Here is an 18955-nt window from a genome sequence, read left to right as displayed (position 1 = left end):
ACAGAGAGGAACAGGATGGGAGAGAGAAAACATAACGTGAAGTTCAAAAGTTTACTTGTCATTTAACATAGACTTTTGTAACCTGACCCATACAGACCTCTTTAAACAGTGAGTAGAGGAAGACAATGGTCTGGATGGTCTTGCCCAAGCCCATTTCATCAGCCAGGATGGTGTCGGTGCCCTGAGCCCAGGAGAAGCGCAGCCAGTTCAGCCCCTCCAACTGGTAGAGGTGCAGCGTCCCTCCTGTCTCTGTCACAAAGTCTGGCTGCTCCTCATACTTGATTGTGGGCTGGAAGAAGAGAGATGGGTAGAGAAGTGGTGAGAAAAGACAGAGAGAAGGGTAGTCCTACATGCCCCAAAAGCTTTAAAGGGGACCTATTATGCCCCTTATCACAAGATGTAATATAAGTCTCTGGTGTCCCCAGAACTTGTCTGTGAAGTTTCAGCTCAAAATACACCACAGATAATTTATTATAGCTTGTCAAATTTTCTCCTATTTGGGTGTAATCAAAAACATGCCTTTTTTGTGCGTGTCCCTTTAAATGCAAATGAGCTGCTGCTCCCGGCCCCCTTTCCAGAAGAGGATGGAGCTTTAACAATTCCTGCTTCAGATATTCAACAACAACAAAGCCGGAGAATCTCACGCAACCAAAATGCCGATTGTCAGTAACTGTGTTCAGGCTTAAATTGTTCAAACCGGAGTCAGGCACTGATGGAGAGACTCAGGAAGAAGTTACAACTTTTAGAATGCAATTGGAAGTTTCTGAATGGTTAGTTGATAAATTTATGTAGTTGCTGTGTAGTTGATTCAACTCATCGACTAGTAAGTGCCATCATGTTAATCTCCAGCGTTGAACTGACCCTCGACCTGACCAATATTATTTTAAAAATGACTTCTTATGCTTCACACTGAAAGAGATATCCATCAGACTTTAGCAAAAATTTAACTTGGCCAAAAGATATCAGAACCACTGGTATAAAAGACAGGGGGTGACACTAACATCATTAACAGGCGTGCTTGGAGCTTCATCATTCTCCTCTCTCCTCCTCATCTTCCTTGGCTTCTCTGGGTCTTCCCTCATCACTTCCTCCCTGTGAGAAAAAAAAAAAAAGAGCAGAACACTGCTTGTTCCATCATTCAAAATATATTGCTAGAAAACTAAAAAAAAAAAATATGTAAAAGAGGTTATAATGCAGATGTAGCACATTAAAGGCAAACAAGTCAATGTTTACAGTGAATAAGGATCATCCATCTATGTATGAAACATCCATGAATGACTGCACCTGTGTCTCCAGTACGCCGTTTTGTATGCACTAAACTCAGGGATGTCCAGCTCATCTCTCTCCCAGGTGCACTGGTCATAGGTCAGATCTCTCCATTTAACCAGGTAGTGGTAGTTGCCCTTCTTATCCACACTGTGCACACACAAACACACTTTAATCTTCTGACAGTACAAAGTATCAGTATATACAGTATAATATAGTAGATTAACACAAAAAAACACACACACCTATGATTGATTATCCTGTGAACCATCATCCATTCTGGCTTGATGCCATATCGATAGTACTTCTCCTCCAGAATGGCATATTGAGGGTCTTTGGCCCGCCGCTTTTCACTTTTCCCAGAATCCTCCTCTCCTCCAGAGCCGTAGTCCAGACTTGGCGGCTCGTCCATGTCCGTTTTCCTCTGGTAGTTCCGGAACATCACAGAGTGGAAGATCTCGAGCTGAGGAAGGACAGATGGATAAGAGAAAAGTCTGTACATCCTGTAACATCTCACACATCTGCCTCACTCTCGCACCTGTAGCTCTGTAATCCAGGTGCAGTGCCAGTAGGACTGTGCCGCTAGCTTCACAAAGAACTCTCTCTCTGGACGACCCTTCATGGGTGGAGGGGGCGGGGCATCAGGGGGTGCGTCTGGGGGTGGAGGGACAGGAACAGGGGGTGGGGGATCACCCCATCGCCAGTGCAGAATTTTTTGCACTCGCCCTTTGATTGGTGGACACTGAAAAACAGACAACAGACGTTAACAGCAGATCATATTAAAAATTTCTGCTAGATGACCGTTGAGGAATTTGTGATGTATTAAATATAAATTAAAATCACAAGCAATAACCTAATATTTGACTTTGTCCCCCAACACATCTCTCTTGAGCCAAAGCCAACCACAATAATTTTGACCCAATCAAAATCAGCACAAGTATCTAAAAACTCAACTTACTTATCCCATCTAAATTCAACCCAATTCAACTCAACTAAACCCATCTCAGTTAACACACCTCTTTTTAACCCAAATAATTCCAAGTATTTACTTCTCTTTATATACTGTATATATTACTTTATTGTGTGTATTAAGAATACATAAAATGCTAGATATATATATACAGATGCAGTTTAATCCTGTGATGCAAAGCTGAATTTTCAGGATCATTACTCCAATCTTCAGTGTCACAAGATCCTTCAGAAATCATTCTAATATGCTGAAGAAACATTTTTTATTATTATCAATGTTGAAAAACAGTTATTTTTCTGAATATTTCTGTGTAAAATGATTCAATTTTCATCAGGATTATTTGATGAAAACAAAGAAAACATTTGTTTGAAATAGTAACAGTGTAAGTCTTTGTATCCTTGCTAAATAAAAGTATAAATATATATTTTTTTAAAATGACTGACCCCATATATATTTCACACATAAATTAACAAAAATTACAGCTTGATAATAAAGTTAAAAATATTCTGTTCAAAAGTGATATTTACCTTGAATTTCTTTCTTTTCTTCACACATCACATGTCTCATATTTCATCTCAAGCATGCTCTTCACTGACACTGTTGTCTCCACCAAGTACACTAACTTTTGAAAAAACTTTATTAGGGCCAATTTGTTTGTTGTGGTGACTCCACTACTACACGACATCCACCCGTCATTTTTCCACTTTAAATACTGAAATGGTTTAAGTTTTTATTTCCACAGTTTTAATTCTTAGTTTAAGGTTTAATGTTTGGGTCAAAGACAAAAACTGCATAAAAGCAAAAAAGACATTTCAAAATCAGCAAATATCAATGGTGGAGTTATTGCAAAAAGACACTTTCAATACAACAAAATTTAGTCAATATTAAGTCCTGGGACATAAAATTGCCAGTCATTGAAGAAACACCTGTGTAGTGGCAGAGTATTACTCACAGTGCAGCGCGGACAGAGCCATTCTCCGTTGGGGATCTCTGGCAGTGGGGGGTTCAGGCAGTGAATGTGATAGGATGACGGGCAGGAGTCACAGCACAGCAGCTCTCCTCCATCTTTACACACGCGACAGAACTCCATGTGATCATCCTCCTCTTCCTCTCCACCAAGCCCAGCCTCCACATCCCGGACATCGTCACACTCCTCTTCAAAGTCCTCAAAGTCTTCTTCCTTTGCTTCCCACTGGATCCCTTCTTTCTCCTGAAAAACATGGACTTTCATTACAATGAATCTAGAACAGTGAAGATCCTACAGAGTGGAAAATATATCAGACATCTGGCTTCACTGAGCCCTTCAGTTAAAAATCAATCAGTGATTCTGTAGGTTTGGGTGGATGTGACTCACACAGTGAGGGCAGCTCCACTTGCCCTCGGGCGCTTTCTCCAGCTCAGGCTCAAGGCACACCAGGTGGTACGCTCGAGGACAGGTATCACACAGAATGATCTCTCCTCCCTGCTGACACACCTCACAGTAGTCCTGATGGTCAGTCTCATAGCCATCACCATCCTCATCACCCAGCACTGAGAGAAAGCGAGAAATACAAAATTAATTTTAACTCTGTTAAATTAATTTTAACTTAATACATAATATCCACTTCAGTAAGAAGATTTTAAAAGCGATTTTTAGCAATTAAAGGTGGAAACACAGGGCAAGTTTTTGAGCAATGTTGATGAGCAATGTTGCTTGGGCACTTTCCTATTGAGAATGGGCAACAAATTTCTATCTGGATACTTCAGATCAAAATTTGTTGCCCATTTTCAATGGGAAAGTGCCCAAGCAACATTGCTCATCAACATTGCTCAAAAAGTTGCCCAGTGTATCATCACCATAAGGGTGTGCATCCAAATCACAATGGGTGAATATCTTTGGTACTTAACCACAATTCTATGGTAATAAACTAAAGGTTACATTGAGAATGGGCAACAAATTTTGATCTAAAGTATCCAGATAGAAATTTGTTGCCCATTCTCAATGGGAAAGTGCCCAAGCAACATCGCTCGGTAACATTGCTCAGAAAGTAGTTTTTTTTGCTTTTTGATTTATTTCATAAATCAGAGCGTTAAACAAAAGCATTGTTTTTAAAGACAGATCCAATACAATGAGGGGAAAAAAACTCTCACCCTTTTTCTTCTTCTTCGCCGGACGACCTCTTTTGTTCTTCTTGACCCGTCCTGAGCTATCAGAGCGGACTGAAGAGCTGTGAACGCTGGAGTTCTCCTGCTCAGAGTCGTCCTCATCCACCTCCTCACTCTGCATTACAACCACACACAATCAAACACACCTACTGCACTCAACACACATTTATGTGCATACACTATGTATTACACACAAACACTCACCGAACTGCTCTTCTTCCTCTTGTTACCAAGTGCTCCCAGTTTGATGCGCAGAGGAGCCATTTTCTTGGGTTTTGGCTTCTTCTTGTCTGAGACACGAGGACTCTTACTGCGTTTCTTGTAGCCAGGGCCTGCCGATAACCAATAAATGGGCAATATTAAAATTATATAACATTTTGTCTTGATAAATTAAAAAATAATAGACTAAAATCTAAAATTAATTGTCTTAAAACACTACAAGTTCATGTAGGCATCACAACATCATAAGGTACAGTATAAAAAAAAATATTCATTTTGAGATTCACAAAATTAAATGAAATTGCTTATTAAATTAACGTTTAATAAGTGATCTTTAAAGTGCCCATATTACGCTTTTTCGAATATTACCTTTCATGCAGTGTGTAATATAGCTGTTTGTGAATGTAAAAGGTGTGCAAAGTTTTAAAGATCAAAGAGCACGACAAATAAAGTTATTGTCTCCTAAAAGAAAGAATCGATTCTGGAATGCAGAAACAAGCTGTCAGCAATTCCAGTCTCACTTCCTGTTACAAACCTACATAACAATGTAACAAATTTGCATAATGCCACCATATGGTCTTCATTGGCTGCCCGCGAACAATGTCTACTTTGACCCTCAAACACTGTAGTTGTAGCTGAGGCCTGGAAAAGTTTGGTTTGTGTTGTCGATATGTTGAGATGATGCTGTTTTCAGAGCTGTGAATCCACTTTGATGCACTTCAAAAGGATGAGGACTCGCGCAGGAATTGATCTGGAAAAAACGCTGTTCTTATTGCGGTGTATCAAGCGCTGAAGAAGATCTGGAGCTGAAATTCAGATATGGTACTGAATGTTTCGTTTCAGACACACCCTGCAAGTGGTTGACCAATCATAACAGACTAGGCCGTCTGACCAATTAAAGCAGAGTAGGCTCGCGGAAAGGAGGGGTTTAAAGAGACTGAATCTTCGAACTAACTGTGTTTAGACTCTTTGAGAAATTAAGTGATGTACAATGTATATTATGAGAAAATTAAAGTGTTTTTTGACCTTAGGAACCTTTAATATAGCATAATAGGGGCACTTTAAGTGACCGTTAAGATGACGACAAAGGTCATGTGAATCTAGAAACAGTAGAAATTAGCATACACAATTAATTATTCAGTATTATAATTTTTCTATGAATTGCTATCAATCCTACAAAATCATACATTTATAAATAAAGCTGCCCAAACTTTTTGACCCCTAACCTTTGCCCTCTTTGGTCTTGGCCTTGCGAAGTGGTGGTGGCTGAGGTGGAGGTTCAGGGGAGGCTGTTGCTGCGGAGACCTGCTCGGCAACGGCTGCTGCGGCGGCAGCGGCAGCAGCAGCAATGGCTGCTGCCGAGCCTTTGAACGGATTATTGGAGCTGAACTCCCGCCATTTGGCCCCCAGAATGGTCATCATCTTGGACATGGGGATTTTAGGGTTCTTCTTAGCAATCATAGGTCTGCAGAAGACAATATGTTTAATGCAGAAATGTTGCTGCAAAGGAACTACAACGTGGGAAACCCCTGGTTCAAGACAGTACCTCATAAACTGGCTGAAGGCCTTGTAGTTGGTTAGTGTGCGGTAATCTTCTTCTGTAAATGTGTGATCGACATCTTCCAGCCCCCACTCTCTAGCCAGCTGGGCTGATGTTTTCATCTCTACCGGCTGGAAGAGAGGCTTCATCATAAGGTTGTCACAGTATGGATAGGTAATAAACATCTGGAAACATCTGGGCTCCACTACAGTGGGTACGGAAAGTATTCAGACCCCCTTAAATTTTTCACTCTTTGTTATATTGCAGCCATTTTTCCTCATTAATGTACACACAGCACCCCATATTGACAGAAAAACACAGAATTGTTGACATTTTTGCAGATTTATTAAAAAAGAAAAACTGAAATATTACATGGTCCTAAGTATTCAGACCCTTTGCTCAGTATTTAGTAGAAGCACCCTTTTGATCTAATACAGCCATGAGTCTTTTTGGGAAAGATGCAACAAGTTTTTCACACCTGGATTTGGGGATTCTCTGCCATTCCTCCTTGCAGATCCTCTCCAGTTCTGTCAGGTTGGATGGTAAACGTTGGTGGACAGCCATTTTTAGGTCTCTCCAGAGATGCTCAATTGGGTTTAAGTCAGGGCTCTGGCTGGGCCATTCAAGAACAGTCACGGAGTTGTTGTGAAGCCACTCCTTCGTTATTTTAGCTGTGTGCTTAGGGTCACTGTCTTGTTGGAAGGTAAACCTTCGGCCCAGTCTGAGGTCCTGAGCACTCTGGAGAAGGTTTTCGTCCAGGATATCCCTGTACTTGGCCGCATTCATCTTTCCCTCGATTGCAACCAGTCGTCCTGTCCCTGTAGCTGAAAAACACCCCCACAGCATGATGCTGCCACCACCATGCTTCACTGTTGGGACTGTATTGGACAGGTGATGAGAAGTGCCTGGTTTTCTCCACACATACCGCTTAGAATTAAGGCCAAAAAGTTCTATCTTAGTCTCATCAGACCAGAAAATCTTATTTCTCACCATCTTGGAGTCCTTCAGGCGGGCTTTCATGTGTCTTGCACTGAGGAGAGGCTTCCGTCGGGCCACTCTGCCATAAAGCCCCGACTGGTGGAGGGCTGCAGTGATGGTTTACTTTCTACAACTTTCTCCCATCTCCCGACTGCATCTCTGGAGCTCAGCCACAGTGATCTTTGGGTTCTTCTTTACCTCTCTCACCAAGGCTCTTCTCCCCCGATAGCTCAGTTTGGCCGGACAGCCAGCTCTAGGAAGGGCTCTGGTCGTCCCAAACGTCTTCCATTTAAGGATTATGGAGGCCACTGTGCTCTTAGGAACCTTAAGTGCAGCAGAAATTTTTTTGTAACCTTGGCCAGATCTGTGCCTTGCCACAATTCTGTCTCTGAGCTCTTCAGGCAGTTCCTTTGACCTCATGATTCTCATTTGCTCTGACATGCACTGTGAGCTGTAAGGTCTTATATAGACAGGTGTGTGGCTTTCCTAATCAAGTCCAATCAGTATAATCAAACACAGCTGGACTCAAATGAAGGTGTAGAACCATCTCAAGGATGATCAGAAGAAATGGACAGCACCTGAGTTAAATATATGAGTGTCACAGCACAAGGGTCTGAATACTTAGGACCATGTGATATTTCAGTTTTTCTTTTTTAATAATTCTGCAAAAAACGAAGAACTTAATGGCTGCAATATAACAAAGAGTGAAAAATTTAAGGGGGTCTGAATACTTTTCGTACCCACTGTACATGTTAGAAGGATCAGTAATTATGTGTGTGGTACAACAGCTAAAAACACCATGTCACAGTTTGTGCATGTCATTCTTTCATAATTTCTTGATGCAAGTGTGAGTAGAATCTCTGCATATGTGTTTGTGAATGTGTGAAGTCTCTGTCTGCAAACACCTTATTTTGAGGCAAATTTCTTGCATATACAGCAACACCAGCTCTGCAGATAAAAGGCATTCATCTTCTGGTTGAGAAAATTATGGGAGGCCCCTTCCTCTACACCAAGTCAACACCATTATGGCATAATAATTGTTTGCGTACTGGTAACAAACCCTTTGTTTTTAAAGACTGGTCTGATTCCGGTATTCATACCCTGAAGTGGTTTAATTTCTAAGGTCTATAATTCAGTTTTATTACAGTATTCTTATATTCCAGCTATCTACTCCTGAGAAAGGGAAGGTTTAGTTAAACCTGACTGGGACGTGGTATGGGCCAGAAGTTTCACTGCATCTAAGAAACTGGCACACCAGATGATCCATTATAAATGTATTAATAGGGCTTATATTACTCCTAGTGTATTGTATAAGATGAAGGTTAGATCTGATCCGTTCTGTCATCTATGTAATAAATCCACAGTAGGTTCTTATTCGCACATGTATTGGGAATGCCCAATTGTGGTTCCTTTTTAGACTTTTCTGAGTACTGTTCTTTCGGATATTCTACATTTGGATATACCTCAAGACCCTTTTCTGCTTTTAAATGACTCTGCTCTCCAGCTGAACGCTCATCAAAAAAGGACCTTATTGGTAGCAAGCACTGCTGCCAAAAAGACTATATTAAAGCTATGGATGGAACAATCCTGCAACTTTCATTTGGCTATCTTATTTAGAGACATTGTCTTGCTGGAAGGTACCACTGCCAAGCTCAACCGCGCAAAGGATAAGACTATTCAGAGCTGAACCAAAATCGTGGAGACGTTGTTAGATAAGCATAAATGTTGACATCCCCCCCTCCCTTTTTAATATGACATCCTACATATCCTGTTTTTATATGTTGACAGTTTTCATGGCATATGTTTGTATATAGTTATATTACTAGTATATATTACTAGTTTAATTCAAATACTGTTTCAACGTAAACTTTTTTAATAGCAAGGAAATGCAGTAACCCTGTCTCCTTGTTTACTGCAGATGCATTTTTCTCACACATATTTAGCCAATGTATTGAATATAATGCATTGTTTACAATGTTGTTATTTATTTTTATTTGTTTCTAAGAAATGCTTTATACTGTATGGGCAGAGATGTACAGTAATTATTAGTAATGTATGTGTGTGTGTGCCTACCCATGAGAAGGAGGAGCAGAAATGCGTGTGTTTATGTGTGTGTGCTCAAGGACACAAAGAACTGTGGTTCTACTCTTAGAAATCAGCCATCTTGGTTGAGTTTACTGGAGTTCAAGGACATGACAATTCTTGGGTCTTGGGAAAGTTACGCTAATCAAGAAGATTAGAAACTAACTTCAGCAACAAACAACAGGAGTATAAAAGACTGAACAGTTGATTGCCTTTGGATACTGATACCTGGGTACCCCCGAAACCTAGGAGCCCAGAGCTGAGGGCAAGAAATCCCAAGCTGAAGACAAGAAGCCCAGAGTTGACTACACCTTTGATTCAAAGTGTGAATATTGTATTTTATACTTTAATGATGAATTTTACTAATATTTTACTAAAGTTTTTTTAATGATTTGCCTTTACATTTTTGTTTATTATAAAAAGAACTGTAACAATTTAAAATAAATTTAATTGATTACAAAAACTGCCTACCGAGGTTTTGATTTATAGTGTTTTAAGACTTTGAATAAGAACATACTAAAGAGAAAACTTCTGACCAAATTGTTTTAAAATGCTTATAATTTAGGCCAGACTCAACTTGCTTTACCTAACTTGAGAATAAATAATAAGGCAAAATAAGATATAAATAATAAGGTGCAAAGCAAAACCCTGAAGTTGTTATTAACAAAAAAGTCCGAACATTACTTGAAATGTCACAGTTTGGAAACATAATCTCTAATGTTCCTTAAACTTATTTGGCTCAAAATTCATAAAATTATAAATACTAGTAATTCTTTTGAACCCTGTTGTTTTGTTGTAGTTGGTATTTGTGTTTTGTAAGAAATCAATGTTAAGATGATTAGTTTTCCTCTGGTGAACTTGGACCCCGTTGAATTTAAGCAACATCTCTCCAGTACAAACGTAAATATTTTAAATAATTACGTAAAATATGATACTTTAATCCTAGATCTGGCTTAAAGTGTTCTTGCAACTAGGTAACTTTACTTTATTAAAGGGGTCATGGCATAGATCTTTTTTATTATTTTAATGTTCCATGAGGTTCACTTATAATGGTAATAAAGTTTTTTGCACAAAATACAAAACAAATAAAACAACAACAAAAATAAAACCGTAATTTACAGACAAAGCATTATGCTTTTACACTGTGCCTCATTTACAAAACAAAATGCTCCAAACAAACATATAATACATATAATTCTCTGACGTGATCTGGGACTCCTTTCACTCTTCCATTTGTCCTGTTGTCGACAGACTAATGTGCATGGAGTATGTCAGAAACTGATGCGCATCTGTATACTATATCCAGTGTAGACAGCGTCAGTGATTATAATGGGTTTTATTTGCTTTTGATGTGACGCTCACATCCAGTAACTATTCATCAATGTCTTGCTCTGGAGGCAGTCAAATTGCAAGGCAAATTTGATTTCTCATATCATGACCCCTTCAAGTTAATTTGTCAGTAAAACTATTTTCTTCATTAAATAAAGTATGTCCACAGAAAAACACATGCAATTCCTACTCTGTTTTACTTGAGCCAAACTCAATCTATATTATCTATATTTTATTATCTAAGACAGGTAAACTAATTCAATTTTAATGAGCTGATTGTGTTTAGATACAGAGGAGAATAAGGAAAAACACACAACCTGTATCAGCAAAGATAACATGCAGCTCAGCATGCAGAGCAAGAAAAGACAGAGAGAGTGCAAATGGATAACCTTTGTGGTCTCTTCATGTGTGCTGTCTTCATCCTCTTTCTTCTTTTTCTTGGTTTTCTTCTCTTTTTTGTCCTTGTGTTTCTTCTTCTTTTTCTTCTCCCCTCCATAATCGCTGACAGCACTGTCAGAGTTCATGGCATAGTCTGGCTCTGAGTCTCTCTCTATGTCACTGTCCTGAAAGAGACAGAGAAAGTAAGATCAACCTTAGGAACATATCATTAGAGCTGTCAATATAACGCATTAATTTAATACACTTAATTATGAAAAAATAATGTGATAATAAATGTGTGCAATTACTTTTAAAGGTACACCATGTAACTTTTTTTTGTTCAAAATGAACAAAATTTAAATAATGAGTCACTATTGTAAGCCTATTATAAGTGTTTACATTTATAATAGACCTTACATTTACATAGACCTTGTCAGGATGTTTTTTTTTGCGGAACATTGCATACATATGTCACTCGACCGTATGTGTCTTTTCATATCCATAAATAGAGAAAAGTTGCTCCGGCTACATTGACACATGTATGGTGTGGGAGTGGCAGAGGTTAGTTGTCTCGACGAGCGAGAAAGGTTGATATGGTCATCTAAATCTCCAACCTTTGGAGAATCACCCATTTTAAAAAACGCAGAACAGAACAGTCTGCTGGCAAAAAGAGATCGTGACTGAGCTTGTAATAAAACAAGAATCAACATTGGCTTAGCTTTTTGGACATGGAACTGAGGGATTTGAAATGTTGTAAAAGCAACACTAAGATGGTGTTGCTATCACTCAACAGATAATCTCTCTTTTTTTAGTTATGTGACATAGATAGAGGTCGACCATATATCGGTCGGCCGATATATAGGGCCGATATTTGTCTTTTTTTAATATATCGGCATCGGTCGATATCCATGTTTAGTAGCGCCGATTTAAAGCCAGGCACGTCCGCGGGCAGCCCTGTGTTATTGGTGCGGTGGAATGTGCTGCTGCCACATGTAAATTTCCAAAAGTTTCAACAACAGTCCTGGGAGATAAAGGTAGCCTAAGGCTTAAATTCTGATATTTCCAAGTCCTATGGCCATATATTTACTATATATTACTAGTAAACTATGAAGTGTTGCTCCACTTAGTGAAAGAAACAACAGATAGCATAAAACCGTCGGGAACTGGCATAATGCTATACAGCTGGTTGAAGGTTCGCTTACTTGTAGTTAACTTTAAGGACTGTAGTCCAAAACTAACAGCAGCTTGCTTGCTAACATATTAGCCCCAATGTTATAAGTTATGTTTTATTTTTCCTGTATCGGAGTCGGAGAATTTCACTCTGTGCTTGGGATGGAGAAGGCGGCAGCTCTCACAAACACTGCAGCGTGATTGAGGGCTACGTTACTCCGACAAATATTGTCAATATTAAGAGGATTTGGCATTTCCAATTAATGTAAGCCTGTTACATTCTTCTAGTCTATTATTATTACTATTAGGTAAGCTACTTTTATTATTAAATTAATATTATAATGAATTTGCCCCGCAATAATTTCACAGTGCATCACTGCATAACTGACGTGCTGTGAGGATAATAAAAGATTAGGTTATCAGCTCCTCCTTGAAAATGTTTTAAACATTTTTTAGGTCTATTATACAATGAATTAGACCTATAATTAAAATGATTAAGTCTATAATATTTCCTAACACTGCAGTCATAAATGAAAATTAAGAGCAGCTACTTTAGGCTACTTCAAGCACCAACTTTTAAAAAAAAACAAAAAAACAAGCTGTTTAACACGAAATACTGTTCTTCTCATTTGTTTCACTATATGTACGGGCCACAAGAGAAATAATGTAATAAATTAAGACAGTTATATACCGTTATCAGCATATTATGTTGAAATTTGTCTCTGAGAGAAAAAGCTCCATTAATGCAGCGTCAGGCAGCTCCGTCACTTTTATTTTAACTTTGAATACTGACCGAGGTTAAGCTTTTACCGGCATAACTTTTCCGCAAAGTTTGCACGTTGCTTCTTGTGTGATATCCATTGGCTCCCCTTCTTGGTTGAACCCCATAAAAATGGACATCAGCCTAATAAAGTGATGTGTTCCGACCAATGACATATATATATATATATATATATATATATATATATATATATATATATATATATATATATATATATGTCGCACAGTTATTATCCTCATTAAACCTGTCTAACGTTAACCGTCAAGAATGTAAGAAATCACTAAGAGTTTAGCACTGTCCTTGCATACAAGGCTGTGCAACATGACAAAGTTTTTAATTGATTTTTATTTATAAAGTTGTATTTATTTTATTTAAATGTATATTGAAGTTTACATTTATGTTCCAACAAACTTGAAAAATTCTGCTTGATAAATGCTCTAAAACTTTTATGTAAATCAAGTCAGTGTTCAATAAATGATGTTAAGTTTAGAAATGTTGTGCATCCACTTATTATTAGTGTGACATTTTAGCATGCAAATGAAGGGGAAAACTTCAAGATATCAGCCCTAAAAATCGGCAGCACATATCAGTCATCGTCTGACCCTGACCTCTAAACATCGGCATCGGCATCGGTTATAGAAAATTCAGTGAATTCAAGCCTGGTACCGTGATAAGTTGCCACATGTGCAATAAGTCCATTTGTGAAATTGGTGTGAGGTTGTTTTTCAGGGGTTGGGCTTGGCCACTTAGTTCCAGTGAATGGAACTCTTAATGCTTCAGCATACCAAGACATTTTGGACAATTTCATGCTCCCAACTTTGTAGGAACAGTTTGGGGATGGCCCTTTCCTGTTCCAACATGACTGCACACCAGTGCACAAAGCAAGGTCCATAAAGACATGGATGAGCGAGTTTGGTGTGGAGGAACTTGACTGGCCTGCAGAGTCCTGACCTCAACCCGATAGAACACCTTTGGGATGAATTAGAGCGGAGACTGTGAGCCAGGCCTTCTCGCCAACATCACTGTCTGACCTCACAAATGCGTTTCTAGAAGAATGGTCAAAAATTCCCATAAACACACTCCTAAACCTTGTGGAAAGCCTTCCCACAAGAGTTGATGCTGTTATAGCTGCAAAGGGTGGGCCAGCTCTATATTAAATCCTACGGATTAAGAATGGGATGTCATTAAAGTTCATGTGCACGTAGAGGCAGGCGTCCCAAAACTTTTGGCAATATAGTGTATATATATATATATATATATATATATAGGTTAATTAATCAGCATATCATGTAATTTGCAGATTACTATTAAATAAAAGTTTAATGAAAAACTGCATTTGAACATTAAAAACACATCAACCACATACTATTTTTTTGCGCTTGCGTGCTTTGGCCATCTTCCCCTCCTTGTCCTTGTCTTTCTTCTTCGTCTCTTTCTTTTTCTTAGGGCCTCGTTTCTTTTTCCCCAGGTTGTCCCTGTCTGATGTCTCGCCAATGTCGTCTCCATCATCTAAGTGAAAGAGATGCAGGGAAATGAGGGAACATGGGAGGGCTGATGAAATGAAAGTGACCATAATTCTTTGCAAAACCTCTGGGGTATACTTCAAATCATTTCCCACTTCAATTATTGAACAACACGAGTGGTGCAGAGACCAAGACTGTCACACAGGAAATAAGTCATTCCACTTTTGACTTAAACTAAGCTGTAGGACTTAATGAATTAATCTCGCAAACATGATTATCTACATGACCTAATTATGACAGCCGGCTCGCATGGAAAGCTATTTACAGAGTGAATTTTAAGATGACGATAAATATTGTATGCACTATGCAGCACTCCATAAGATGAAAATTTCAGGTCACTGCATGAGTAGAAGAAATTACTTTATAGTCACCATGAAATTAAAATTGACATTTCTTTCTTTTGTTTTTTTTAAGGAATATTGAAGTATTTATTAAAAAAGATTTATCCATGCATATCTTTTTTTAATTAATGTGTCCTCGTAACCTTTAATCAAAATAACTCCCCCCTTCCTCTCGCAAAAAACATCTTTTCTCTGATGACGTTTATTGGCGCAATTGCGGGACAATCTGTCACTCACATGAGATCGACCAATTGCAAACCACAATGATCCAACCAATTCCTGATGGACAAAATCAAGTCCCGCCCTACTTTTTTCTTGTACGAGAAGCCTTTTCACTTGGATATATGTCACAATAGAGAAGAAAATACTATCGCAACTCCCGTTTCATGTTGACTCTAAGTAAAATAAATAAATAAAAAACAGAAAAAATATAATTAAATTAATTAATTAAATGATGTATTAACTCACTTTAAAATTCTTTAAATCTTTCAAAATGTGTTTTCAGTTCAGCTAAAAATGTGCTTCATGTGGTAACATCTAAATCAAATGGGTTAGTAAGTATTATATATTCCAAATAAGGTGCCTGTATTATGCTTCCATAAAAGGCGCTTTGACAGACATCATCTTTCAGAGGGGCAAAGTGGAGTTAAACAGCTGTAGTCATGTGACAATTTACAGCAGCCATGTAAAAACGATCACATTAAACCAAACCAGTCTGTTCTTTCATTTAAAAGCAGACAGATCTGTGTTAAACACATCAACAACTCTTTTAGCCCATTTAAATTAAAAAATACATTTTGGACATAATATTAATAAACCTGACTACATTAGTTTACACCAACGAAAAAGATTTTTAGGGTCAGATAAGATAAAAATGCTTCCTCACGTTAACAAGTACACCTACTCACTTTTTACACTGCATCGTTTTACACAGTTTGTTTTTATAAACGTAGCACCACTGCAGATATATCATCATATCATATCTGACTAACAGCAGATAACGCAGAAGTGTCGCCATTGCGCTGCGATAAACGAGTTGAATTTGATAGTCTTTGTTGCTGGGGCGCGCGGGCAGAGCCCTTTTTTCCCGCTCGCTGCAGCCAGGGGCGGCAGTAGCACGCACTCGGGGCTCGGTGATTGAGAGGCCGCGAGCCGAGCTGATGCTCCCCTCGTTGTGAACTCTTGCACCTGGGGAGCAGACCACCAGATGAACCGCAGTTGAAGGTCGCGGGGGCGAGACAGGACGCGCGTGCTAATTGATTCACTCGCGCTGTGGGAATGCGCGAGGCACACACACACTAAACGAGGCCCCAAATATGACCACAAACATATTCAGCACAGCTGCATAGTATGGTATAAAAGTTAGAATTAATTTAAAAAAAAAGTTATTTTTTAAGAATATTTTAAAGAAGAATATTATTTAAAAAATTATTCTTTTAACAGTTAATTTTAAGAAAAATATTACAAATATAATCGTCAAATTCCTCATAATAATATGACAGAGCATCATGTTTATAACTAAGCTTTGTGCACTATAAAATGGCATGCTGTGTGGCACATTAATCGACTGAATAGTGGAAACTTTTGACTCGTCACTATCTGTTGATGTCATGCCACAGATACACAATAATAATTTAGCGTTTTATTGACATAGTCACACAGCCAAACAGCCTCAGGGCTGGTGACAGAGTACAAACTGTCATTTTGCAAAGTGAAAGCATCGCAATACAGATCTTTGCCCTGTACTGAATCAGGCGGCAGTGGGTCGGGTCAAGTTTATTTACATTGTCACAATCAAAGCGGTAGTCCTGACGCTCACGCCTCTTTCTGTCCCGCATTTAGATCAATGAATTGGCTTATTATTCTTTATCTGCTTAAGTAATAATCCGTAACGTTAACCTTCAGGGCAAACAAAAACGAGATGGTGGCAGCTTAATGATCCTTTGTCAGATCACAGCGGGAGATAAAAAAAAAGCACCATCATATGACAGACCTGATGAATGACACAGACGGGACAGAGAGAGGGGGATCGGTCAACTTTAGCCAAACTCTATGCAACTCTTTGCCGAAATGCACGCGGATAAATAAAGCATACACAATGCCTAACCGCTTGAGAGCATCCAGAATGGAAGTATGCAGTAGCACTGATGTCGCTGTCGCAGTTTAAGGATTATTCGCGTTTGTTTCGATGTGTTTTTGTGCCCCACGCGCGCTCCCGTTTGTGCCGCGGACTGTACGGTACCTGGCGCGGCTCTTGCTGCAGTTTCTCTAGGCGCCGCCGGCGAGTTTATGTCGCTTGCGTTCTCGTCCAGGTCTCCGTCGTCTTCTTCTTCTTCATCAAAATCTCCTCCCTCGGAATTAACCGCCGTGCCCTCATCTTCCTCACAAGAACGGAGAAGAGATGACATTATATTCCCGTTGGTGACCCCGTTCCGCGAGATCTAAAAGTGTATTCCTTCCGAATTATGATATTTATTTAATATTCAAATCGACACACAAAAAGTGGGGGGCGTTTTGGAATATTTTACACTACAAGGCAGAGAAACAAAGATGGCCGCCCTTATATTTATTTTTTAACAACCCCCCCCCCCCCACCCCCCAATAAGAAAAATCCCCTTACATAAAAATGGCTGACTATATTATTTCAGAACGCCCCCCCCCCCCTCCTCCTCCTCCTCCTCCTCCTTTTTTTCTTTCTCTCGCTCTCTCTTTCTCTCTCCAGTCTCCCCTCCCTCCTTAAAAATAATCACATTGTTACTGGAGGGGAGCGTATAGCTGATTGCAACTTGTATTTTAGCACATTTTTAACGTGTGAGCTTTCTCTCTCTCACTGCTTCAGACTTGCCTGGTGGTAACTGTGTCTGGCTTTCCGAAAGTGCACGTAGTAACGCCCGCGCGCACTGCCGAGAGCAACACGAATCTAACAAACATGGCCACCTTAATATTCTTTAAGGCCCCCACCTTTGTAAAAACAAATACACAAAAAAAAAAAAGGACCGGAGCGAAAGGGCTGATGTGAGGTTGGCAAGAGGGGGAGCGCTGCCGCAGCCATGCCCACACTTACATCATGTTGCATTGCTTAAAAATTAACTATTTGAGGTGAGGACAAAACAAAGCAAGTTATCAGAGCTGCACAATATAGAATAAATTATTAGCAAAAGGAAATGGCATAGATCATTCTACATATTTAGCTGCTGAATTACACTAATATTTTGCAAATACACATTTGCATTCTGAAGTGTGGCACCTTTAAAGGATGCATGCCACAAGTATCCATGCAAACCAGTTCAAGCATGTTTTCCTGCTTGAAATACCCTTTCTTTGATTAAACTTGCAGTTTCTGGTATCATTCCAGATCAGAGGTTCTCATCCTTTCTGACACTATTGTCAAAGACAATATTTGAAGCCCCCCAAGATATTTCTGGTACCTCTGCTATAAAGAAAAAGCTGCTCATTTTTAAAAAAATAAAAATAAAAAATAAAAACACAAACAAAAAATGTGTGTATATATATATATATACACACACACACACACACACACTATACTGCCAAAAGTTTTGGAACGCCTGCCTTTACGTGCACATGAACTTTAATGACATCCCATTCTTAATCCGTAGGGTTTAATATGGAGTTGGCCCACCCTTCGCAGCTATAACAGCTTCAACTCTTCTGGGAAGGCTTTCCACAAGGTTTAGGAGTGTGTTTATGGGAATTTTTGACCATTCTTCTAGAAGCGCATTTGTGAGGTCAGGCAGTGATGTTGGCAAGAAGGTCTGGCTCGCAGTCTCCGCTCTAATTCATTCCAAAGGTGTTCTATCGGGTTGAGGTCAGGACTCTGTGCAGGCCAGTCGAGTTCCTCCACACCAAACTCGCTCATCCATGTCTTTATGGACCTTGCTTTGTGCACTGGTGTGCAGTCATGTTGGAACAGGAAAGGGCCATCCCCAAACTGTTCCCACAAAGTTTGGAGTATGAAATTGTCCAAAATGTCTTGGTATGCTGAAGCATTAAGAGTTCCATTCACTGGAATTAAGGGCCAAGCCTAACTCCTGAAAAACAACCCCACACAATCTCCGTATCCTTACACTTTTTTAAGTAGATATATGGAAATCCTTGACCTTTCCTAGTGGATATAAGGCATATACCCGCGTATCACGTAGACTACATCATTGGGATCCCCCTACACACTACTGGCCATGGAAGTGATTGGAACACCTGAATTCAATGATTTGG

At 39.3% G+C, this 18955-nt stretch overlaps 1 protein-coding gene across 3 annotated transcripts in view; it reads right to left on the bottom strand.

Annotated features, from left to right (window-relative positions):
* The window catches only part of chd3 (chromodomain helicase DNA binding protein 3), a 63311-nt gene extending 46002 nt beyond the window's left edge, over nucleotides 1–17309 (bottom strand). For 2 of the 3 annotated variants that reach the window (XM_051901740.1, XM_051901741.1), the window contains exons 1-14: nucleotides 16965–17309; nucleotides 14225–14367; nucleotides 10919–11092; nucleotides 6147–6271; nucleotides 5827–6065; nucleotides 4586–4713; nucleotides 4367–4496; nucleotides 3591–3766; nucleotides 3189–3446; nucleotides 1805–2008; nucleotides 1512–1729; nucleotides 1285–1416; nucleotides 1002–1092; nucleotides 98–289 (exon numbers count right to left, since the gene is read on the bottom strand). In XM_051901740.1, coding sequence (XP_051757700.1) covers nucleotides 98–289; nucleotides 1002–1092; nucleotides 1285–1416; nucleotides 1512–1729; nucleotides 1805–2008; nucleotides 3189–3446; nucleotides 3591–3766; nucleotides 4367–4496; nucleotides 4586–4713; nucleotides 5827–6065; nucleotides 6147–6271; nucleotides 10919–11092; nucleotides 14225–14367; nucleotides 16965–17130 — 2376 coding nt within the window. In that variant the 5' untranslated portion in view covers nucleotides 17131–17309. The remainder of the gene's footprint in view (nucleotides 1–97; nucleotides 290–1001; nucleotides 1093–1284; nucleotides 1417–1511; nucleotides 1730–1804; nucleotides 2009–3188; nucleotides 3447–3590; nucleotides 3767–4366; nucleotides 4497–4585; nucleotides 4714–5826; nucleotides 6066–6146; nucleotides 6272–10918; nucleotides 11093–14224; nucleotides 14368–16964) is intronic. The other variant, XM_051901742.1, reaches the window with a different exon arrangement.
* Nucleotides 17310–18955: the final 1646 nt, after the last annotated feature.

The sequence above is a fragment of the Ctenopharyngodon idella genome, chromosome 7 (genome assembly GCF_019924925.1).
Source record: "Ctenopharyngodon idella isolate HZGC_01 chromosome 7, HZGC01, whole genome shotgun sequence".
Taxonomy (NCBI): domain Eukaryota; kingdom Metazoa; phylum Chordata; class Actinopteri; order Cypriniformes; family Xenocyprididae; genus Ctenopharyngodon; species Ctenopharyngodon idella.
The sequence above is the reverse complement of the archived record's forward strand: the minus strand, read 5'-3'. Positions and strand labels throughout refer to the sequence as shown.